General features: G+C 45.9%; 6 protein-coding genes across 6 annotated transcripts; 5 read left to right on the forward strand and 1 right to left on the reverse strand.

Annotated features, from left to right (window-relative positions):
* Window positions 1–560: 560 nt before the first annotated feature.
* Window positions 561–2,378, forward strand: A1O9_08099 (uncharacterized protein; the record flags this gene model as incomplete). The annotated part of the gene is made up of 1 exon (XM_013402485.1): window positions 561–2,378. One exon carries the CDS (start codon window positions 561–563, stop codon window positions 2,376–2,378), a length of 1,818 nt encoding a protein of 605 aa, XP_013257939.1.
* Window positions 2,379–3,616: 1,238 nt separating this feature from the next.
* On the forward strand, window positions 3,617–4,219 carry A1O9_08100 (nuclear transport factor 2; the record flags this gene model as incomplete). The annotated part of the gene is made up of 4 exons (XM_013402486.1): window positions 3,617–3,691; window positions 3,765–3,836; window positions 3,905–4,006; window positions 4,109–4,219. Coding segments are annotated over 4 exons (360 nt in total), but the record flags the coding sequence as incomplete, so codon positions are not given.
* Window positions 4,220–5,060: 841 nt separating this feature from the next.
* A1O9_08101 (uncharacterized protein) lies at window positions 5,061–5,589 on the forward strand (the record flags this gene model as incomplete). The annotated part of the gene is made up of 2 exons (XM_013402487.1): window positions 5,061–5,474; window positions 5,527–5,589. 2 exons carry the CDS (start codon window positions 5,061–5,063, stop codon window positions 5,587–5,589), a joined length of 477 nt encoding a protein of 158 aa, XP_013257941.1.
* Window positions 5,590–7,979: 2,390 nt separating this feature from the next.
* A1O9_08102 (uncharacterized protein) lies at window positions 7,980–8,279 on the forward strand (the record flags this gene model as incomplete). The annotated part of the gene is made up of 1 exon (XM_013402488.1): window positions 7,980–8,279. Exon 1 carries the CDS (start codon window positions 8,085–8,087, stop codon window positions 8,277–8,279), a length of 195 nt encoding a protein of 64 aa, XP_013257942.1. The 5' UTR covers window positions 7,980–8,084.
* A 2,199-nt stretch (window positions 8,280–10,478) lies between these two features.
* A1O9_08103 (uncharacterized protein) lies at window positions 10,479–14,585 on the forward strand (the record flags this gene model as incomplete). The annotated part of the gene is made up of 1 exon (XM_013402489.1): window positions 10,479–14,585. One exon carries the CDS (start codon window positions 10,479–10,481, stop codon window positions 14,583–14,585), a length of 4,107 nt encoding a protein of 1,368 aa, XP_013257943.1.
* Window positions 14,586–15,473: 888 nt separating this feature from the next.
* A1O9_08104 (uncharacterized protein) lies at window positions 15,474–15,815 on the reverse strand (the record flags this gene model as incomplete). The annotated part of the gene is made up of 1 exon (XM_013402490.1): window positions 15,474–15,815. A coding segment is annotated over one exon (342 nt), but the record flags the coding sequence as incomplete, so codon positions are not given.
* Window positions 15,816–24,953: the final 9,138 nt, after the last annotated feature.

Below are 24,953 nucleotides of genomic sequence, written 5' to 3' on the forward strand. Positions count from 1 at the left end.
CCACACACCCTACCCAGAAATAGCTGCACGTTTGTTTCCAGTTGTGCTGGCGCGCGTCTTCCTCTCAGCCTCGAGTCTCTTGTTCTCTTGCTCCACGCGACGCTTCACGGAAGGGTAGAGCAACTCGGTCCTCGGTCCCTCAGCATCGGATTCTCGTCAGGCTCGTTTCCGACGTGTTTGTTTCCCAGCCCATTGTGTTTGTCGTGTTGCTCCACGTTTCATATTCGATATGACCTGCATAATCCTGTTGGCCGGGGCATGATGCTGCCCACCAGTTCGGTCGCATACCATATCGCATTTATACCTGGCTCCCTCCTCCTCGACATCTCTCAGCCTTTCATTCTCTCCAGTTGCAAACATTGATAGTCTCTCTGTCAACCACTGGCATTTCATATTTCCTTTATTCTCTACTTTCCTTTGTTTTTAGACTTGGTGTTCCAGTCGAGAAGCCGGCCTTCTCATTGACCACAAACAGTTGTTGATATTGCACACCCAAAAGTCCTTCCATGTGAGTAATGTCGGCCTCGCTGCCTGGCGTTTTTTGACACTTTATTTTCAGAATGTCGTTGGCTCCATACTATTATAGACCTTTGACCCCTCCGCAGGGTGGTGCTGCTGGTCGGCACTCTCATGCTCGGAATCTGTCAGCTTCGTCATACTGCACAATTGACACTTCACCCGAGTCAGTTATAACTGCTAATTCAACTCCAAACCGATCTCCGGTTCTTCGTCAACATGGCCCAACGTTGCTCCCGAAGATCAGGACTCAGGACTCCGCCACAGATGCTCGCCTTGCACACCTTCCAGCATCCCACAAACGGACGGGTTCCACAAACCATACCAAATACAATCGTCCTGTTGTGTATCGCAGCGCGACCGAACCTGCCGAATGCCTTCCCCTGATCTCTCCAGTGTCAAACGCCCCATATTCTCGCTCCAACTCCCTCATTCCCTCACCAACCTTTTCAAAGGCTCGGTTGCAGGTCCCAACCAAAAACCATTCTCGCTCGACTTCTGCCTCGAGCATCGATAGTAATGTCCTCAACCGCTTCGGCTACCCTACCTATCGACAGATGCCGGTCTATGTTGCTCAAAACCAGCATACCCCATCGCCTGATCTCTTTGCCACGACATACACGTCATACCAGGACATACCTCTGCTCGAGCCTCCCATGATTAACCTAGAGGGTACTTTCGATCTTCCCATCGACCTAGACTCAGTGTCTCGTCCATCATCCATGAGCCCACCCCCTATGATTGCGCCAGTCTCGACGACCAGCATGCTCAGTTATTTGACGCAGCCAACGCAACCGGTCAACTTAGTTCGACACTTGACTTTCCAGACTGGCCGTGGATTGACAAACCACTTTTGGTGGGATGTCCGGAATGTGCGCTCGTGGAAAAGTTTCTCTTTGGCCACCATGTCCACCATCCCCGATCTTCTGACCTTGCTCAATTTCCAACACGATACTGCATGTCTGCCACTAATCAACATGAACACTTCCACTGTGACACCCAGTTCCGAAGTCGACCTTGCTAATTTAATCTCCAAGATCTATTTCCCCAAGGTCAATACTGCCACCAGGCTCTCACTTGGAAACAATGCCATCTCATTGTATCCTGCGCCCACACCCACTGGGTCTGGCGTTAGCTCAAACGCGGCTAACATTCCCACCTTTTTGGCCAACTACCCCAGTGACAACGATCGGACACTGTCAGGCTTGCCACGGGGCCGCGTCGTAGGACTGGCCCGGTCCTTCGATCGCTGGAACACAGGCATGTACCGTGAAGGACCCGCTCGGAAAGTTGAATACTTGCGCACTCTTGCTCATTTGCAGAAATGCATGCGTGACCACAGCTGTCGCTATGGATTCATCATCACCGAGATTGAACTTGTCTGTGTCCGTGCTGGTTGTGACGACCGTGGCAACCCGTACTTCGGATACCTGGAAGTTGCGGAAGCCGTCGAAACAAAGACTTTTACCAGGAGAGACGGACTGGCCATGGGGCGGGTCGAAGGCGAAGTCAGCATGACTGTAACATTGGCCCTCTACTACCTTCTTATGCTGGCGAAGTCCACCCCTCTGCCAGGTCAACCGGCAAGCTTCATGGATGTAGGCGGAGCAGGTGCCCTGTCGAGGTCTAGAGTTTGGGACGGTGCAAGCGGCACTGGCTTGAATCCCATCAACATCGATGAAGATAGTGATGTGGAAGAGTTGGGAAAGGATGGAAAGGACAGATGGATCCCAGAGCCGCAAATGGGTGAGAAAAGAGAGGCAAGAACTGTCCGAGGTTGGGTCTGGCCCAGTGACCCATGGCACAAGAGAGAAGGAGAGCGAGGAGAGCGAGGAAGTGGCGGAAGAGGTGGCAGAAGGTGATGACCTTAATGCACGGCTCAACTCAATGAGGAGATATGAAGAAGAAACGCATTATGAATCTAGGGGGTTGCATTTTGGTACGAAGCCATCCAGGTGATGTGCTCGTCAGCATTCAAAGATTCGTGCAGGACTAACGAATAAACTGCCAATCTGGTAATTAATAAGAACTTAAGACATATAGCTATAAAGGGAAATAAATTTTGATTGTAGAAAAGGTTTCAATCAATCCTCGTGGTGGTCTTTCGTCTTCAATCCCCAACCCCTGTACCATCCCTGTAGATAGGGGAGAGAAGTCAGCAATTCTACTCCGAGCAATTGGGAGTGATGGAAATGTCAAACGGAAACTCGTTGGGTTTTTGCTTCCTCAGACTGTTGAGACTTGACATAATTTTTGTACTCAGCGACGGAGGAGTTTGACAGCTCCATTTCCGCCTCGTCAGTTATCGTTTGAGCATATTGGTAAACATCATCGAAAGCTTCGTGGTGAAAATGTGTGGGTGTGGTTGGATTTTTGGGATGAGATGGGATGGCATGGAATGAACGGCCGATGCAAGGTGTGGACTTACCTGATGACCTAGCGATACGTCGTGTGCGGTCTTCCGGCGAGCATTCAGGACATGATAGTAGAGAAAAGGATTAATGAAGAGCCGTTGCAAAACAATGAGTGCTATGAGATCCGGGTGGATTTGGAGCTTTTCAAACGAAATTCAGTTTCACAAGACCAGAGACTTGGCATTTGGTATCACGTGCTATCACGTGATTAGGGCGCCCTCAAGCCCATTGGATGGAGTCACCGAGAGGAGCCTGCGAATTAGTAGTCACGGGGAATTAGATTCATAATTACTAGCAGAGGTCGTTTTAGGCAGTCGTCGCGGGATGATGGCAATGTGTCACCCCGCCAAACAACAGATCCAAACACACTTGTGCCCAACTCTGTGAAACACTACTTGCAATCTTTCCTGCATACCCAAGCTTGGAGTCGCAGGCCACCGTATTATTCTCAAGCCACTGTTGCTTCTGTTCAATAGTCAGTCATCATGGCAGGTATGTGTGTGCGGGATCACTGTGCTTCATATCCCCTCAATCCTCCAAATGTCAAATCGCGCCGCAGCTAACAAATTTGTGTGCGTGGTTTGTGGCGGTAGACTTTCAGACAATTGCTCGTACGTCAACCCCTCTTGCCTATAATCATCGGCCTGTCCCATGGCTGTGCGCCCAAAGACTTCGATCCAATCTAACGTAGCTCAGAACAATTTGTTGATTTCTACTACAAGACCTTCGATGGCGACCGCACCCAGCTCGCTGCTCTTTACGTATGTCTGCACTCCAAACTTCAGGCGCAGAATCGAGGAGGCTATGGCCTTGGACTGATCAAGTGATCAATAGAGAGAGGGGTCCATGCTCACGTTTGAGAAAGAGCCATTCCAAGGCACAGGGACCATTGTGGAGAAGTTGAGCGTGAGTTCTATCCGAGAAAGCAGGCACGGGCGAAAGAGAACAGAATTTTCTAACGGGTCAATGAACAGAACTTGCCGTTCCAGAAAGTCCAACATCGCGTTGATACGGTCGATTCTCAGCCTTCGAACGAACAGGGAGCTATCTTGGTCCTGGTCACAGGTGCTCTGATGGTAGGTGAAGAGTGAGAGAGTGACTGTGAAACAAAGAGGAAATCATGCACTGAGTGGTGGTGATCCGACGACAAGCGCTGACTGAGGAATGATGCAAAACAGGTTGATGACCAGCCACAACCAATGAGCTATGTCCAGACGTTCAATCTGGTAAACGCAGACGGCAGCTACTACGTCCAGAACGACGTCTTCAGATGTATGCAGAGAATCTCCTTCACCGAATCTTCAGGGTCGACGGCTAACGTTTGGTATAAAGTGGTCTATCCAGCTCAGTAGCGAGCTCAGTATCGGGAACTATATCGACATACAGAAAGTTCGAGTTCCATCTTCTGGCCTGCCCTGCTCCAAGTGATTATGCTACAGGTGATGGTGGCTTGCATTGCACAAGGCGCGCACGCTATTTTGGTGTTAGCCAGGAATCGGTGAGGTTGCGTTGAAGATAGAACAGGACCCAAGAGGGACACAGAGAGGAATGTCGATGGACTAAGAAAATCACTTGCGCAAAGACTCCTCGTTGCACTTGCCAATTTGCCCCGGCTTGGGGCGATGAGTCGCTGCAATATTCACAAAACCATACGCCTTGGCTTAAGTTTCCCTGTGCCTCCCTTCACTCCGAACTTGAACTTGTCCAACTTTTTTGGGGGTGATTTCTGCATTGAGGGATTCATGATTCGGACCATTGCCCTTCTTCCTTTGCTTCTGTGCCCACAGTACCGACACTTATTGAACCAGCAGCTGTTCCTATTGCACTGTTCTGCTTCTCTTCTTCTCAGTTCACAAGACCTACACTGGATCGTTGACGATCAACGGGGTTCTTTGTCCAACAGACAGCTAGACAGAGATTCAGTCACTGCCTGGATGGAGCCACCGAACGAGGACACGGTGAGTCCGCCTCGCTAGACCCGCATTGACCTACCATCATCTCAGCTTGTTTCCACAGCCATCCAGCAAGGGCTTCAAGAGCGACTTCTGCGGCTTCAATGGTCTTCCCAGAGCCACAACCGTCTGTGTCATTGGTGCTGGGTACGTAGGTGAGTAGACTGCTGTCTCCAGTATGGCCAGAAGAAGTAACAATGTTCAAGGAACAACAACATCTGCAGTCCTGGCCTACAAAAATCCAAGTGCCTTCTTCGTCGTGGTTGACTCCAACAAAGGCCGCATTGATGCTTGGAACTCGGATCTTCCCCCCTTTTTCGAGCCTAGGTTAGCAGATCTCATTGCCTCCGTGAAGGTCCATGAAGATCATACGTGGTTCTGGGCTGAGCCTCACCACGCAATTAACCATATTGGTTACTGTAGGCTATACAATTCTGTGGAGAACTTTAATAGACCCGAAGTCACTACTCTGCGAAAAGAAGCTAGAAGGACAGCCAAAAAGAGATATCCCAACCTGGCTTTCTCAACTGAGATCGAAAAGGCTATCATGAATTCGGAGATGATCATCATCGCGGTCAATACACCGGCCAAGGTAACATTCTGCTTTTCTTTGGTTGTCTCGATGATTATGTTTTTACTCACAGATTCGTGTCGCCTCCAGGGCGGGAGATCTAGATGGGATCTCGGGATCTCCGACGCGGCTGTGAGGACTATAGGAGAGACGGCTACTTCTGACAAGATCATTGTCGTCAAAAGTACTGTCTCATGCGGTTCTCGAAAGCATGTACTAGATCTTGTCGGTCCACATCCTCTCCTCCAGCACAAGAACAAGCTACTAATGTCAACAGTCTGAGAAGTCAAAATTCCCATGGGTCTCGTTCGAAGTACAATCATGTCCTGAATTTCTGAGGCAAGGTACAGCCGTTGAAGATTTTTTATATCCAGCTAGAATTGTCATCGGTTCAGACGGAGTAAATCATTCTCTGGACGGGCTACAATTCTCCTGACAGGATTATACTCGTCCTGGGTGGCTCAAGACCGTCTCCTCATTATGTCAACATCTTCGGCAGAAATCGCCAAGATTGCAAGCAATGTGATGATAGCACAACGGATCAGCAGTGTGAATTCTCTTAGTCAGATTTGCGAAGAGACTGGCGCCAATATCACAGAAGTGACAACAGCGTGTGGGTTGGATCCAAGAAATGGGCCTCAATGCCTCGGTGCTGGACTGGGATTTGGAGGGAGCTGCCTTGAGAAAGACCTCTTGTGTTGATTGATTTGGCAGCTTCCCGAAATCTCAGCGAGGTAGCACTGTATTGGGAAAAGTCTTGAAGATAATCGATGATCAATGGCATCGCCTGTTTCACAGACTACTAGGCCTCTTTGACTATTCGGTGGTGGGAATTAAGGTAGCGTTCCTTGGATTCGCGTATAAGAGCGGGACTGCTGACGCCAAGGGGAGTCTTACTAGAAATCTGATTGTGGAGTTCTTGAGGAGTAAAGCGCAAGTGTTGATTTATGATCCATTGGTCTCAAGGAGCGATGTTTTGAAGGAACTGTTCCCATCCTGGCATGCCAGTGATGAACTGGAAATCAACAGACTCGAACCAAGATCTTTGCACCACCTTACGAGGCCTGCTACGAGGCCGAGTTGGTCGTGATCACGGTGGATGCTGCAACGATCAGCCGTCGAGATGGGATGAAATTTCCAGATGTCTCAGGCGCAAAAGAGCTGTGTTTGATGTTTGCGGTATTGTGGACAAGGTTGAATTAGCTAGGCACGGAATGGTTGTGCACACCTGGGAGAGCGATGGGATGTCAGCACTGGTTAAAAGTTGATGCTCTTTTGATGGAACAGAAGCACAGAGATATTCGCATATGCGCGAGGCGGCTTCTACTCTAGGATCACCTGATAACGATGGTTACCTTCCACGGCCTTCACCAGGCCGCAGTTTAGAGAACATTGACTTGAGAAAGTATTTCTCAAAATGGCTGTCTCGCAGAGATGGTCAATGGTGTCTCAGAGCAGTAGTGTATGTCTGGCCGCAAATCTGTCAAGCGAATACCTAGCTACGAAGGTACCGACTCTGTAGTCATACAGAACAAGAGCGCAACCATTGCAGCGACAGGCATCGTCAGCGGAAGGTTGAAACACGTGTCCCGGCAGGTGCGGTACCGGTATCGTCAGACCCCTGGCTGAGTCTCGGAAACTGACGCGTTTTCCGAGCCACAGTTGGGAACTTGAGTGGTACTGGTACTGGTAATGGTACGTGTACGGAGTATTTATTAGTAGTATTACGGGTACTGGGCGACAGCCGCTCCGACCAGCCGCAGCTGCCAATGGCCCAATCCTACTAAACTCAGGTGCCTGCCCGAACCATCGCTCCATTCCTCCGCCAAACTGTCATCGACGACAACTTATAATTGAACAACCTTCAAGCCCCTTTGTCTCGACTCTTGACACTTAAATCGCCCTCCATTCCAGCGCGCAACCATCCCAGCTCTTACTCCCAGCATCCATTCTACTGGCATCATCACCTCGCAGACTTCCAACCGCTCTTGTTCAACCTCGAACGTCCGGCCTAAAGCATTTCGCTCTCCGAAACCACGTGTCGACTCGTTGTTAAGGGCTCTAAGAAGAGGCACTCTCCGCCAAACGACACAAGATCATAATGTCAATCGCTGATGAGTTCCGGCAGCGCAATTTCAGTAAGTGACTCCGTCGATTCCACTGCTGGAGAACAGTAGAATTAATGCATCCGCAGGTATCTATGGCCAATGGTAAGCAGCATCACCTCTTCAGGATTTCACCCTTCTGTCTCTTGCATTCCACGTGAACGATAGTGTACGAAACACACTCGGTGTGGCTCGATGTCATCGAGCACAGGAGCCCGTTCTTCACAATACATCCACTTGGGTTTCTTGGAGAGCTGACCGGTTCAAACAGGCTCGGAGTTCTCAGCATTATCCTGGGATTCGCCCTAGGCATTGCCAATCTCTTCCACGCCAGTCTGCTCATCTTATTCAGTATCATTCTGCTGTAAGTATTACGACAACAGATGGAGCTGTCTTGCAAGCTGACACTGGGTGCTATAGTGTTTCTTCGCTGGTCCTTGTTTTTGTCGAGATCCCGCTCCTTCTTCGAATTTGCCCTACGTCGTCCAAGTTTGACGCGTTCATCCGTCGATTCACTACAAACTATATGAGAGCAGCAATATATGGGATCCTGTCGGTGGTCCAGTGGCTCAGCTTGATCATCGACCCGAGCAGCTTGATCGCTTCAGCTGTTGTCCTGGCAGCTGCAGGCGCATGCTATGCTCTAGCAGGGTTCAAGCAGCAAGACTTTGTGGGAAGCAAGACGCTGGGTGGACAGGGCGTGGCGCAGATGATTGTCTGAGGTGGCACCATTGGACTAACTCATCTTTGTTGTATTTCTACCGCATAACCACGATGTCCTCGAAACCCACGAACCAACTTTTACGAGCGCGGGACGGCTTCCAGCAAGGGAAGACAAGTTGTAGGAGTTTGAAAAAGTATATTGCGGCGTCTGAAGTTGAGGTGTATGATCAGGCGCCTTGTTATGAAACTTCAATACTTGAAAGGAGCAACAATCCATTGATAGGGGTTCCTGAGGGACGATTAAATCAGCATTGGATGCAGACTGGACCTACCGAGGCGTTGCTCCCACGGATGTAATGCGAGATGTTCTTATTAGACTGTGATGCCGCATTGTCTGCACGTTCAGGGAAGGCGAAGGCAATCCTAGAAGATTACACGACCACTGCAAAAATACGCGCTTACTCGCTGGTCAGAACAACGGCGACTAGGTATCACTGAACGATACTTTACCAATTCGAAAGTAGATTGTGACGTGTGACTTGCGAGCTGCAAATGTCAGATTAGCCAGACGTGCTGGCTCCGGTTGTGCAGGTTGCTGACGTCGCTCCACGTTCTGAGCGTGTGGTGTGCAAGGGTCGCGTTTTTGATTGCATCGTTGTTCCATCCACGTACGCGTACCGTGTACTATTTATTAGTAGCGCAAGCTTGTTGTCCAGCACCATTCTCCATATTGAGACTAGTAGTGAATACCTACCTACCCGCCTGGGTAGCCCAAGCACTGGAGGACTCTGGTAGAGATGACAGAGGGTTGATCGTTGCTAAATAGGTAATTACGCAGAACGAGTTGATCAGTACGGAATACACTTGGTATTCATCGACCGTATCCATGGATGATGGATTATCACTCCGTATTATTACTGCACCGATCTTTGATGTCAGTCTTTCGGGCCGCACGCGATAGCTGACTACTGAGCCTTACTCGAATACGGGCACCGGTCAGCACATTCACGGTCCCGTGCATGAGAAATCCTGTGCCAAGGCCCCTTCTGGAGCCCGATGGGTGGGCATGGGGGCAATTCTATAGGCAGCCTTTGAAACCCTGGCGGCAGACTGGCTTTGGGAGACTCGGCCAGCCCTGAAACAATCACGATCCAGCAGGAAAAGAGGCTAAGGCGCAGGTTGAGCCCGAGAGGACTCAACGACGCACGATGAGGACTGGTTTCAGGCGCTTCCAGGATTCCCAGGAGGCTGAGTCGCCACATCTTCGAATGGACCAACCCTTTTTAGTTCATGGTCGCCATCATCATCATCAAAGATTCACAGCCTCCGAGCCTTGTAAAGTTCTAAGCCCCTAAGCCCCTTCGGTGGCCCAGTCTCCGCCGAACACGGGCTGCTATTTGCGGCTGAAGGAAGTTCTTCACCTGGGAACTCTGGGAGCTCCCTCATACGGAGTACGGAGTACTCCAGGCAGAATACCTAATTGCCCAACGCCCCCTCCTGGGCAGAAACCTGAACCTGAACCTGAACCTGACCCTGACCCTGACCCTGGCCATCTGAACCAAGTTAATTACACTCGGCCTGATTCTTCTCGTGTGACCAACTACCTCCCTTACGTTAGTTCCACTACTCGGTACTACAGAATTTCAACAACTCATTAGAATCACGTCGCGACAACCCATGGATTAAGGCCACCTCGCCAGACGAACAATGTTGCTAGACGGCTCTTCATCGAATTATGGACAATAAGGAAACGCATGTTTTTCTCGACGTCCCAGTAACTGATGCAGAGCGGGCTCGCGCAAACCGCCAAAGCCAAAACCAACGCCAACACCAACCTCCATCCCCAGATGGCCTTTCACGCTCCACCACCATCATCAATAACTCCAGCGCCAGGGTGCTGTCAGAACCACGACAGATAGAACCGCACCTACAGCCACCATCGGTTGGACAATCGCCCTCACGATATCCATCCGTTCACGCTCAAGCTCAAGCAGTGCCAAGAAACCCAGGGCCTCCCCCAGCTGCTTCGCAAAGAATCCCCCATCATCAACAACAGTATGTACCAATTTCCCCTATTCATGAGGAAGACGAAGAAAGCTCTCTTCACGATAGAGAGTTATCAACCCGCCAAACCAACGACGACCAAGGCACTTTATTACCATCGCCAGGACCCGTGCCACCGTTGTGGACGCCACTCTGGTTAAAGAAGTGGTTCCTAGGTCTCTTTGCTTTCGTCTTTACATTGTTTCTTCTTGGCATGGTCCTGCTTTGGTACTATGATAAGAAAAACGATGGCTTCAAAGTCAAGGAGGGAACCAGCCATTACGCATGGGCATATGCGCCCACTATCGTCGTTGTCTTGGTCCTGGCCACCTGGCGCTTGGTCGATCACAGTGCCAAAATCAGCATGCCTTTCGATGCTCTCCAGGACGGGCCCGTCAAGGGCTCTCAAAGTCTTCTCCTAGACTACGCCTCGAAATTCCAACTTGTTTCTTTGCTAGAAGCCATCAAAAATTCTCACTTCGCTGTCATTGCCTCCATCAGCGGGTTTGTCTTATTAAAAGTTATCACGGTCTTCTCCACCGGCTTGCTGGTCCTCCTCCCCACGGCTGTCAAGCAAACCGACACATTCATTCAAGCGCGAGCTTTCAGCGCTGATTCATTTGATCCAACCATCCCACTCAACACCTCGACATTCTCCAGCATACCGGTCTACACGTATTATGGCAATGTGGTGCAAGGCATGCCGTTCGACAACGGCGTAACCGCCGATCTGGCTTACAGCATAATTACAGTTGAATCCGATTCACCTATCCCCGAAGATGCAACCATCGAAGGAGAAGTTGCGGCTTTCGTACCACTCCTGACATGCAAGAAATTGGACGTTACGGTGGACACTCCAACCACTGTGGACGACTCCAACGCTGCAGACGCCTTGGCAACCTCGCCAGATATTTCTCTGACCATCAAAGCAGGCGATGTTTGTGGGGCAGCGTCATCTCTTCAAGTTCCCGCCGATAACCCCTACACCGAGATCACTCCTAACCGCCGAGTGCTTGGTACTCTCCAGCAGATTTTCTGTGGATCTTCCAGCGGGACAGGTGCGGATGCAGGGGGCCCAGCGGGCATTTTGTTGACTGTGACAGACATCACTTATCAACAGACCCTTTTCGACAACGCGACGGAACTGGCTGGAGGCACCTTCACGATTGCATCCGACGTGTCGAGGACTCTTAACAAAATCACAAACATTTTTTGCTCTGCTTCATATAGCATTACCCAGGTCAAGCTCACCAACAACACTCGTCTGATAGACAGCAGTCAGGCTGTATCAATTCAACCAGTCGAAAACGCGAAGAATAGCACGCTACCGAGGCTGTCCGACTGGAATGTCACCAATATATACGCGCAATCATCTGTGTCTGCGGAGGCGTTATTCGGAGATGTCATCAACGATGACACCATCTCCGACTCCAGTGCAATGTTCTCTTTGATGGCGCTGACGCAGGGTACTGACAACATTGATACACTGCTAGATGCGGACAAATTGATGGCAGCTGCTGTGCAGACGTATAACGGCATTCTGTCCCAGTATGCTCATCAATTATTGCGGGATACAAACAGCAATGAGCTAGAGGACGGGACTGTGACGATGAACCAACCCAGGTTGCGAGTCAACGATGTGTCTGTTTGGACTATCGGTGCCGTGTGCGGAGTCCTCGCTCTTCTATCGATCGCCTTGGTATTTATCGCACCCAGGGGCGTTGTGCCGAGAGATCCAAGCTCGATAGCGACGATAGCCATGCTGCTGACGAGGAGTGTGGAATTGAACAGGCTATTAAGACGGCAACCCGTCCCGAGCCTCCAGAACCAGAAGGATGCCTTGTCCGGGTACGAGTTTGGCACAGCCATCGCAACCTCCGATGCTGGCCGAATCAGTTACAGGATTGTCACTTCGGAAGGAGAGCCCGATCCACCGGTCCAACCTACAACACATCTCAGATGGTGGCTGCCAATCAGTGCAACGATCCCGTTCTTGGCTGTCACTGTCCTCATTCCCCTCGTCCTGATCGCTGTACTAGAAGTTCTCCAACGATCCTCGGACAAAAACGATGGGCTGTTCACCGTTGCAGATGACAAATGGACCGAGATCTACAGCCACTACATCCCCGGTGTTGTCATGTTGATTGTTGCAGCATTGATCAACATGCTGGACTTCAACATAGCGTTGTTCGCGCCTTGGGTCAATCTCGCGAAAGGGAACGCCGTTAGCAGGAGATCTGTCTTGAATCACCTTTTAGGTAGGTCACCGCCATTAGCATTCATGCAGGCTTTGAAGACGCGAAACTTGAGCGCAATCTTAAGCATCCTAGCCGCCACAATGGCGGCAATTTTGACCGTTGTTGCTTCCGGCCTATACACTGTCGAATATTTTACCCTTGATGGACCAGAAATTACACTTCGAACGGTGGATTCCTTCAGCCTGAAATGGACAGATAGTTTTGCATCTGATAAGGGAGCTGCTGCTATGCTCGATCTCGTCCTCCACAACAATGGGAAATATCCTCAGTTTACTTACGAGGGCTTAGCTTTCCCGAGTCTTTCTCTAAACAACTCGCAGGTCTCAACCGACTCCCTCGCTACAGCGAGCGGATCGTACAGCCAGATATTGGATGCCTACCAGGGAAATTTGAGATGTGAAATTTTGAACCCTGACTCCTACAATATAACGACAGAGCAGGCTGGGCCAGAGAGCGCATACCCGAATGATATGGCATTTATGGTTGTGACGGCAGCACTCCCCGACTCTTGTCACCTGGGAGGCTCTTCAGGCGAGGATTCAGTTGTGACATACGAAAACGACTTTGTCCTCCTTCCGAACGGGCAGGTGACTTTCGCTGGAGCTCAACTTGATCTTCTGTTCGGCGAGAACTCAAGCCTGTACGGAAACTTCGGCGAAGAACGCGGTCAGTACATCTCAGACAATCCACCAGTGGGCTGTCCCAGTCTTGCTTTTACATTTGGTCAATTCAAATTGGACGATGACAACAAGGACCAAGTTACGACCATGGTCTGCTACCAAGAGATCCAGACGCTAAAAGTCAACGTCACCTTGAAATCGAACAGCACCAGAATCGACACGGAGCTCCCCCCAGTGATTCAAGATGGGACTGTGGCTATCCTAGAAAACCCGAACAGCAACAATAGTGTGAAATCGTTCGATTTCCGGATCGAAAACAACCTGGCGCAGGAAATGACGCTTTTCAATGGGGACAACAGCACGGCGGCGGCAGCAGATCCCTCCAGCACCGCCACTCTCGACATCTACTTCCAAGCCATCATTAATGGTCCAGACAGGATGGACCCGGCTTCACTAGTCGGCGTCGATAACCAAGACAGACTCCAAGAAGCCGTCAACAGATTCTACCAGATGTATATGGCGCAAGCCATCTCCGCCAACATGCGCCAGCCAGCCAACGGCAGCACCGCCACATCTTCTCGCCTCGTCCGTCGCCAGGACTTCAACACGCTCACCACAGGCACTACAACCATCGCACACCCCCGTCTCGTACAGCACAAAGAAAGCAAACTCCTCCTCCAAATCCTGTTAGGCCTAATGACAGCCCTCGCCGCCGCAGCATGGTCCACCACGAAGTTCCGCCACGTCCTCCCGTGCAATCCCGCATCCATCGCCGGCACTATGGCTCTCCTCGCAGGCAGCGACCTGTGCTACGCAACGGACGAAGGGCTCTGCGAATGCTGCGGGAAATCGCGCCGCCGCAGCTTCGGTCTCGATGGCGACCGCCTCACGCGCCCAGAAAGCATCCACGCCGGCCCAGAAGACAATCTTTCAAACTCAGACGACGACGAAGAGTCGGTTCGAACACAGCAGATCCCCGAAGGCGCCGAGTGGATGCGGGCCGACCAGTTCAAGACCCTGTTCGGCGGCAAGCGCTACAGTCTGGGCTGGTGGCGCGAGCGGCGCGGCATGGGGAAGAGGAGGCGCTTTGGTATCGACATCGGCGAGCGTGCGGACGGCGACGATGATCAGGATTGGGAGCTGGGACATCGTCGGCCACAGGGCGCCGGGTTCGAGAATTTCATGATGCGTAACCTCGGAGGCCGTGGCGAATATTCTAGCTTGGCACCCGACGGCGCGCACGCGAGGAGACCCAGTGGCGCTGGAGGGCCCCGTCCTGACAGCTTGGGCGGCCAGCCGTGGAACAGAGACGCAGACGTTGGATATGAACCACCCCGTCACGTCGTCATACCTGGCAGTGGGGGGCCACCAGGAAGAGGAGGTGAGCCTGGGCCCGGCACCGTCGGCCGCAGAGCGAATTCTATCATGGGCGGTGAAGCGTAGGCGTTGGAATACGATGACCTCATGTCATGTATACATACTTATATACTTCTTATATATTCCCCGAACTAAGTTGCACCGATTGCGACATTCATTGAGAAAAGGGAGCGTGGCCGCTTTAAGTAGGCATGTAAGGGAGCACTAGAGAGGTTCAGGTGAGTGAGGGAGAGGTAGATGGAGAGTAGGTCTTGATATAGGTTAGGTTAAGTTTTAGGAGTAGTTTATCCGCCTAATAGATTGTTAAATTACTATAAGGAGGAACCTTTCCCAATCTACTGTTGGTATTGAGATGAAGAGTTGTAGCCTATACATCACCCTGAAGCGAGAGGTCGGGACAAACGCAGCAAGTCCACGTCTAAGTCCATCATATGGGCGTAGTCTTAAGTTAAATAGCTTAATAGTACTAGTTATCTCGGACAGGGCAGGTGATGAGGAGCAAAGATCTATGCTGATAGAAGACTTCCCTCTCTTGTCTCTTCCACTATTGCTTTGATCTACTATGTATTCATTGGGGCAATCTTTTGTCCCTCGACTTGTCAAGAGCTATCCTGCTCCCTCATATCTTTGCGTCGAGGCTGAGGCTCCGGCACGTGGTTTAGAACGCCTTCTTGTTCCGTTCCAGTATATTCCTTCATCCCTCATAACGAATAAAATTGATAAGCTTGTACCTGAAATTGTCCCCTGGCGCGAGAGCTCTTCCCTCCAATACTGCCCCAAAACCGAAATGGAGGACTTGCTGCTAATCTGCTCGACGTTCATGACTTTGACGTTCCACTCGACCGTTGTTATCATTCCAAAGTGGATCCGGGAAAAGGCCTTGAGACTTTATCCAGGGGCCAAGTCAACAGCTATCGGTGTCTTCACTAATTCCCGATCTCCCTGAAGGGGCTTCGGGATACTTTGCGAGCTTGAATAGACAATAGCATGAGCTTGCTTTTCTTGCATCGACAGGTTCTTACTACCCAGGGACTTGCTCCGATAAGAATCGATGGGTACACAAATACAGTAGCCATGCTTTTGTCTGATCACAGCCGTTGTTGGGATAGAATTGTAGATTTCCCCCCTTTTGGGTCCAGTAATGACAGTGCGCGGGTATTCGTTCCCTGCGTCTGCTTTCAAGGGGGCTTGGCCCTTTGGCTCAGGCATTAAGATGGAGAATACTCTGCCATAATTGAAGAAATGACGAGCATCACGCCGCAAGACGTATCTCTGATCAAGGGGCTCTGGATCGCCTAGCAGATGGCCGCGGAATGCTACATTTTCCAACCCATTGACTGTCAATACCGAGGGTGGAGAACCTCGCGAGGTTGTAATTGGATCCTTTGGACTTAAAGTTGAATAAGCACTTGGTTGGCTGGGTACATCGTGAGAAGTTGCTAGAGAAAACCTTTCGCTGGTACCATACATGGCTGGCTTCAATGGATATGGGATTGGAGTTGGAAATGGTGTTGCTGCCACGGGGGGTATTTGTAGGAGGAGGAAGCGGCCAGAGAAGATCTGATGTAAGGAGCAGGTCCGACATCATTGCCGTCCACACTCTCTAGACCATCTGAAGCATAGCCACAATTGCTCGAAGAGGACGAACGAGAACCATATTCACTTAGACGTCGACTAGCAGGATCCAAAAGGCTTTTGTGGCCAGAATCAACATCTTTCGGCTGCAAGGTTTGCTGTTCCTTCAGTAGACGATCACAAGCAGCGAAAAATGCATTTATTTCGATGTTCGAATTTTCGGATGCGAGGGTATCGAGGTACTGATCTATTCCTTCAGGTGTGAGGTTTCTACAGCTTCTGACCAATACTAAGCGCTGGATACATTGTTGCATCAGGTTGTTGTCGATGCTGCTGTTGTTTCTCGCATGTAGTGCGACCCTGCCGAAGTATTCGTCTTTAGCGATCAAGATTTTACGGTTGTCTTGAATAAAATCCCTGCAGTGAGTAAATGGCCCTACAGGGATCTTGATAAACTCAATAGCGACTCGTGGTAAATTAAGTGCATTGAGAAATGTATCAACGGGTGACCTTTTCTTTGCGATTTTGGCGAAGGTAAGATGAATGTTGGTTGAGTCGGCCGGAGCTTCTGGGATGGATCATCCTATTCGCGAAATTTGTATTCGCCGAAACCGACTACGGGGAGCGGCTGGCACACTAGCATCCTGAGATACGCCTGCATCTACACTCTTGCTACTGTGAACGAAACTATCAGTCAAGCCTAGCAAAGAGAACAAGAAACAACCAGGGGTATAATGTATCGCACCCCGATGTAACCTACTTCTGTGGAAGCTCCTTACGGGTAGGAGAGGGCCAAGGCTCGATCTCTCGAGGTTGCTTTTCAAGGGTCTGAGCAGAATCGTGACTTGTATTAGTAGGATGGTGAGTGGGTATAGAGCGGTCTGGGTGGAGTGTGCGCCTTGTTTGCACTGTATCGCTCGGATCAAGCCCTGAGAGTGTCAACAAAACTTCTGATGTCCAGGAATGGAGCTGCCACTCACCACTATTGCCAACGGGATGCCTCCCACGGTAATGGTCGTGACTCCTGGGACCAAGCACTATAGGAGACACGTTATCGTTTTGGTTGGAAACAGAGCTGACTGGTTTGCTGGTTCTATCCTGATCACTCATGACAAGTTTAAGCGGAGAAGAGTAGCTGGAAAAGCTCCTCTGTGGTACAAATTGTCCCAACCAAATGGCTTGTCCACCTTCGGTTTTGTGGGTGCTTTGCGTCCGACAATAGTATTCTTCGCATCTTCAGTGTTCGAGCCTGAACTTTTTGGAAGACCCCTTGATTGTGTTCGAAGTAGAAGCGCGATTGGTCCGACGATCGACCGAGAGCTTAGTATGGCGATCCGACTCTTCAAAACATTGGGGATGATACTCAATAGGGTGCTTAGGTGAGAGTTCACTGGTTGACACCTCGGCAAGGTCGCAGATCTGCATTCCCGGAGTTTCCCAGCGATTTTTGATGTCAGCAAAGATTTCCTTCGCAGGCAGTATCAAAGTAAGCGACGAAATCCTGCTATGAGCGACAACAATACCAAGTACGATGTCGCTTTGGGGTTCTATGACCCAGGCACCGCAAACTCCAGGGCCTGTGAATAGAGTATATCAGCATCCAGGATAGAAGTCGACATCCGTGCTAATCTTACCAGACTCGCATTCAATTGACCACACTTCAACAAAGCCTTTGGTCCAAGGTAGATTTATTGCTGACTTCGTTCCCAAACTTTTTCCCTGTGCAATTTTCCAAGAGCTCCGCCACAATTAACACATCTCCATCGGGAGGCTCGGTACTGGAACACCCCAGCCGTGGCTTGACGTACAGATCAGCGCCATGAAAGTTATTGTCGCACCAAAGGCGAGGATCTGTAATTTTGCGCGAGTGCCCAGTCAAGATCTCGGTTGAAAAGGAGCTCTTTCGGCAGGGACGATGAGATCGAACCGGCAAATGCATTGCCTATATGTGTTGCTGTGTTTATTTGGGCATCTGAGTCTGCTGATTTTGAAATTTGTCTCAATGTCATAGGTGGAGAATGCAGAGGACGGAAGACCCGTGTGGTACTGGGCTCTCAATGAGAGCTTGGGAACGAGAAGGATCCAAGGAACTCGTGGAGGTGGATGCCGTTGTCCACTCCGAGTCGGTGTCAAGTTCTGAATCATTATCTGAGTCTTGTTGCGCATCAGGGAAGTCGAAGAAAATGTGGGCACAGGTCATTGCGAAATATTCATGTGGACTGGCTATGAGTATTCATCCGACTGTTGCCAGTCGACTTTTCGATGCGGTGGTGCACGGAAACGGGCAAGCACGTACAGCCTTGCCACATAAGTGTTACGAACCAAGTCACGGATGAGGTCGCCAGGACAGGCGCCCCACGTTCCAAGGGACAGTTTAAGGAAAGTCAGCCGATGGAGAACGAGGCTGCATCACGTGACCAAGGGTGCATTGATGTATTGTTGCATTGCTTCTAATGTAGCAATGCACTAAAGCAGCATTTTAAGCATTATATATATACGATCCTTTACCTAGATAGTATAGTTCGTAGTTAACTTCGTTAGTAATCCTATACCTACGTTTTAGGATATAGTCCGACGATTAAATATTCCCTTTATTATCTTAGTTAATACTCTAGTATCTACTCTATTAAGGAACCCTACCTTAGTTAGAACTACTTATAGCTCGAATTATAATACTTTAACTACTACTTAATTAGTATTAGATATCTAACGTAGGATTATCTCGAATTAAATTCCTACTACCTAGCGTACGTCTACTTATAACCTTAAATAATTCTTTAAAGACTAATATCGTTTAAGATAGTAGTTTTAACGAAGACTTAGACGTAGATATAGTTAATATACTAGAACTTACTAATATATCTAGGAATAGTATTAAGGTAGAACTATTCTACGAAAATAGGGAGAAGCTAGAATACTTCCTTATATAACTTAAGACTACCTTTAAGCTTAATCTAACTAAGTATACTAGGGTAGAGAATAAGGTTATATTCGTAGTAATATATCTTAAAGGAGTAGCGTTCTATTAGTTTAAACTAGTATAGGACGACTATCTCGAGTCCTCTAGCCTCGATAATAAAATTAAGGTATACTTTAGAAACTTTATATAGTTCGAAAAAAAAATTAAATAGATTTATAGTACGATTAATAAGGCTATAGTAGCCTCTCGTACTATATATATCTTTAAATAAATAATAATAATATTATCTATTAACGTCTATTTTAGATCTCCTTACGGAACTACGTAGATAATTTACCTTATATAGGAAAAGGCTCTTTCGTTCGTAGAGTAAAACCTAGGGCTCGTATCGCTAGAAGTATACGTCTCGTACGCTTTCCGCCTCCTTATTACCGCCGTTAATCGTATAACTTTTTACCTATAATCTAGAGAGGTCTTACTTTTTTCTTCCTCCTTCTTTCTACTACTACTTATAATCCTTAAAGGGTACGAATATCCCTATATCTTCCTCTCCTACCTCCTTTACTACTCGGAATTACTCGAGGACTCCGCTCGTAATAAACTAGCGTATCGTATACGTCGTATATACGGGCCGCGAGAGGATCTTATCGAGTCTCTCTATACTATATTATAGTAGAAGTTATACTCTATTATATCGTAGGTAATATAAAAGGATATATCGTACTATCTACGTACGCTAGTCGTAGTCGTAGCGCGCTTCGACGCCGAGAATATAAATCGACGCTAGCTAGGTATTAAGGCTAATAACTTTCGTTCGTATAAGTATAAGCGCTATCGTCTCTACTTTCGTAAGGCCTACGTATAGCTTACGCCTATTCTACTCCTAGAGTATACTTTAGGTCGCGGACTAGCGGAATCCTCTAGATTATTTTACTAGGTCTTACTATTTCTATTTTTAGTAATTTCTAGCTATTTAGCCTAGTATAGCCTTATCTATCTAGATCTAGCCGCGCCCTTCTCGGTTATATTTCGCTTATTAGTCGCGAGCGCGTTCCCTAGTCGTCCTAGCCTCGCGGATATTATAGTCGATCTTAGCTTCTAGTACTATCTTCGTCGTAGCTAGCTTCGCCGTCGTCTCGCCTAGTAGCTACTTCTAGATCGTTTCGGCTACGTTCCGCGTATATATTATAATCGAGTTACGCCTAGTACGTAGGAGTTTCCTTACTATATACTTCTAGATATAGATCTCGAGTAGGAAGATATAGGCTTTCTTCTCTAGGACCGCGATTAGTATCTTCTTATAGCCCTCTATAATTTAGTAGAGGTATCTATTTTAGACTTTCTTAAGGAGTTTAAGCCTAGACTTTAGTAGTACCTTTATTATAATTCGCGTACTCTACTCTTATAACTCGTATAGGAGCGTTAGCCTTACTATTTATTACGAGTACGTACGAAGATTTAAGTATTCTCGGCGATAATAGCGAATATTAAAAAAGTACTTAGAGTAAAGACGTCTACTAATTCGCGTACGAAGCTTCCTTAATAGTACTACTATTTCTTAGACGTCTTTAGTCGTACGAAAGTAGAGAAGCTACTTCCTTTATAAGAAAAGAAAATCGACTACGCGATCGACCTTAAACTAAAAGACGGAAAGAAATCTTAAGCCTCGTAGAGTCCGCTATATAATATATCTCGAGACGAATTCTTAATACTACGACGTACGCTTATTAAATTTCTCGATAAGAAATTTATTAAAGTAAATAATTCGTTAGCGGTAGCTCTAGTTTTCTTTATACGAAAGCTAAAAGAAGAATTATAATTCTATATTAACTATTAAGGATTAAATAAGCTAACGAAGAAGAATCGATATTTATTACTTCTAATCTATAAGACTCTACGAAATATCGAATAAATAAAGTAGTATACGAAGCTCGATATTATCGCGACTTTTTATAAAATTCGAATTATAGAAGAAAATAAGTAGATAATAGTATTTTATACGAGATACGACCTTTTCGAATAGCTAGTTACTTCTTTTAAACTTACTAATATATTTAATATATTCTAGAAATATATTAACTAGACCTTATAAGATTATCTTAATATCTTCTACTCGACGTCTATAGACGATATTTTAATCTACTCTTCGGAAATATAACGCGAGTATTAAGACTACGTATAAAAGGTCTTAAGTCGACTCTATAAAGTAAGACTTTAGGTCGATATCGATAAATACGAGTTCGAAGTTAAGTCGATAAAGTACTTAGAATTTATTATTAACGCGAAATAAGATATATAAATAGATCTAGTTAAGATTACTATAATTTAAGAATAGTAAGCTTCTAAGTCTATTAAAGGTATATAGAGTTTTATTAATTTCGTAAACTTCTATCGAAAATTTATTAAGAATTTCTCGAAAATAATTCTACTAATTATAAAACTTATACGAAAATCGCTTAGATTTTTATATCTTAGGGAGACTAAAGAGAGCTCGAACTCGCGCCGAAAAGAGATCGAACAATAAGTATATAGTACTACTACTACGAAATAAACTATATAGGTATAATAAGTACCGAAGGCGACTCGTACGCTACTACGACGTAAGAAGTACTTAGCCTAGACGCGTCTTAGTACGCGCTAAACGGAAAGACGCGTTAAAACGCGAGAAAGGAAGATCTAGAACTATAGGAAGAGGAATAAATAAGCTTACGATAGCTAGATAAAGATATAATAGTAATTAAGAGAGGTCTAGAAGACGAGGGAGTAGAGTCGTAGTAGATAACTACTCTAGGAGAGCTCGCCGTTTACGTAACGTACGCGGTACGTAATAATAGCGTATTATAGAAAGGAATCGAGAGTAGACTTAAGGTAATCGAGAAGATATATAAGAAAGTACTACTAATATCGATAGCTCCTAGACCGAAGGCCTTATAGATAATAATAGTAGCGATAAATACGCGATAAGGCTACGTAACGACTACGAGTAGGGCGGAAAGGTTTATAATTAAGGTATTAATATTCGATATAAAAAATAGAAATAAAGAGAATATTCTTTAGAGCGTTAAAAAGACGATTTTAGAAATAGCTATAATACGCGTACTATATAGCGGTAATATAGATATAACTATTCTAGACGAGATAACGAAGGAGAGGGCCTAAGCGATTCTACTAACGCTAGACCTTAAAGTCTATAAATAGGACTATATAGTCGAAGTCCTAGGAGTATCGCTATATACGAAGATTATACTCGAGAAGTAGGGAAATAATACGCGACTCGCGGCGGCGATCTACGACGCGTCGAAGACTCTATTACTAGAACTAAGAATTATTAGGATTAAGTAGCTCTATAGCTAAGCGTAACTAAAATATCTACGAAACGTAGATAAATAGCGCGAGTCTCTTCTAGTAGGCTTTTAGATAGAGTAGATACGAAAGAGCGCTATCTAGAGAGGCCTTATTATCGGCGTATAGCTATACGAGGTAAGATAATTCGAAAAGGCTTTATAGAAAATATAATACTATAACTACTAAGACTAAGGCTATACCTAAAGAGTATATAAGAAGTATATAAGGTACGCGAAATACGTAGAATTATACTCTATAAAGGAATACTTAAGAAAGAATACGAAGGCGTCGTTATACGTTAACTACGATAAATACTATCGAGCGTAGTAGTACTAGAAATACTTAGTATTCTAGGTCTACTATAATATAATATAATAACGACGAGTTATAGCTATAACGTATACTTAAAGTATTCGAGCTATACTTCGAACTTAAATACCCTTCCTAGAGGACTAAGTTAAGGTTATAGGTAAACGTTAAAGAGAAGACTTATAGAGAAGTAATTAGCGCCGAATCGAAAGATTAATAGATATTAAATAGATAGCGCGAGCTCTAACCTAGGGTCGTATAGAGTTCGTATATACTTCGTAGATAAGTAGCTAGATAGTAAATATAGACTTCTTCGATAAGTAAGCTATATATCGTTTAATATAACTATAAAAATATAAATAGTAATATAATTTAAGTACTATTCGATAGCTTCGAGTACTTCTCGGTCTTAGTAGTCTAGAAGCCGAGATTTAATAGGTATATAGAGTTAACGTATTATTCGAAGCGCTATCGACTCGCGTATAAGGCGTACGAGAATACTAGAGTCTACTTTATAATAAGATAAGATATATCGCTCGAAAAGTAGAGGAAGATCTAGTATAGACCTAACGTCGCGAGTCTTATACTATAAATATAAGGCTAGTTAATTACGATAGTTAACGTTTATAATTTAAGAGATATAGTACCTATAACTAGAAAGTAGCCGAGAATTAGGTAAGCTCTACGCGAGGCGTATAGAGATACTATTCTACTAGGAGACTTTAACGCTTACTACTTAACCTAGGAAGGCCTAGAAGTCGTATATAAGTAATAGGACGAGTACCTACTTAACGAAATACGATATAAAGGACTAGTTCTTCTTATATAATAGAAGGAAATAACTTAGAAAAGAAGTAGCTAAAGCTTAATAATTAACTTAATATTCGCCTTGTATAGAATAAATACTTATATCGAATACTATAATATAGTCGACTAATAAACGCTAATATAGAACTATATATCGATAAAGATAGTTATCGATATCGACCTCGTAGAATCTATATAACTACTTCGCGTATAATACGCGCTTAAGAAGCTTAACGCCTAGGCTCTATAGAAGGCTATCCGAATAGAAGACGAGCTAAAAACTCTTAAGGAAATATAATAAATAATTAAGGCCCTTCTACCGAGATACTATCCTAAGGCGAGATCCTCCTTAAGAGCGCGTCTAGACTAGTCGCTATAAGTAGCGGAGCTTTTAGTAGACGTAAGGCGTACGAAATATATATATAATATAACTAGAAACGAAATCGACTTCTAGTAGTCCTACTACTTCTCGAACTAACTAAAATAGAAGCTTTATAAGAACGCGCGAAATAACTAGAAGCGTAAGGTCTAGGAAATTACGAACGACCTCTAAGGCCTATAAAGATTCTCTAGATAGAGTAGAAGCGTTATAGATAAGATATATATAGACTTCTATATATTCGCGTTATATAAGTAGAAAGGAAATAAAGTAATAGTTAATAATAATAAATATATATAAATTCTAGCGGAAAAGTTCTTTCTATAAGCGCTATATATAGCGATAATAAATAATATATATTCTACTCGCGTAGTTAATATATTTCTAGAAGTAATAGAAAACGAAGTCGACGCGATAATCTAAGGCCTCTTAAAGAATAAGGCTCTAGAACTCGATAATATTCTAAATAAAGTCCTTAAAGAAATTAACTTAATAATTAAGAAAAACCTAGCGCGTACGATAAGTATAGTATTCGCGTATAACTTACTATCGCTAAGCTTTAAGGAAACTACTACTATCGTCCTTTATAAGAAGGAAAAGAAGAACTATAGTCTACTAAGTAGCTATAGGCCTATTACTCTTAAAAATATTCTCGCTAAGGTAGTAGAAAAGGTACTTATAAATCGCTTAGCGAACGTAGCTAAAGAATATAGACTCTTACTATAGAACTAGATAAGAACGAAATAGAATAGATTAATAATAAATATAATTAGCTTATTAATAGTATATATCGAGACTATATAAAAGGCGCGATCTAACGCTATTATATCGATACTTAGTCTAGATATTATAGAAGTATTCGATAATATACTTTACGAGAAGCTACTAGAAATACTATATATAAAGGAACTTTCGAACTAACTAGTTAATATTATAGTAGATTTTCTCTAGGAGAAGTATACGCGAATCGCGTACATAAAGTATATAAGTAACTAGATCTAAATAAAAATAAATATTCTATAAGGTTCTTTCTTATTATCGCTCCTCTTTCTATTCTATATTTTAGAACTACTAGAAATATTATAGATATAAAATAATA

The sequence above is a fragment of the Exophiala aquamarina genome, assembly GCF_000709125.1.
Source record: "Exophiala aquamarina CBS 119918 chromosome Unknown aczIA-supercont1.7, whole genome shotgun sequence".
NCBI lineage: Eukaryota > Fungi > Ascomycota > Eurotiomycetes > Chaetothyriales > Herpotrichiellaceae > Exophiala > Exophiala aquamarina.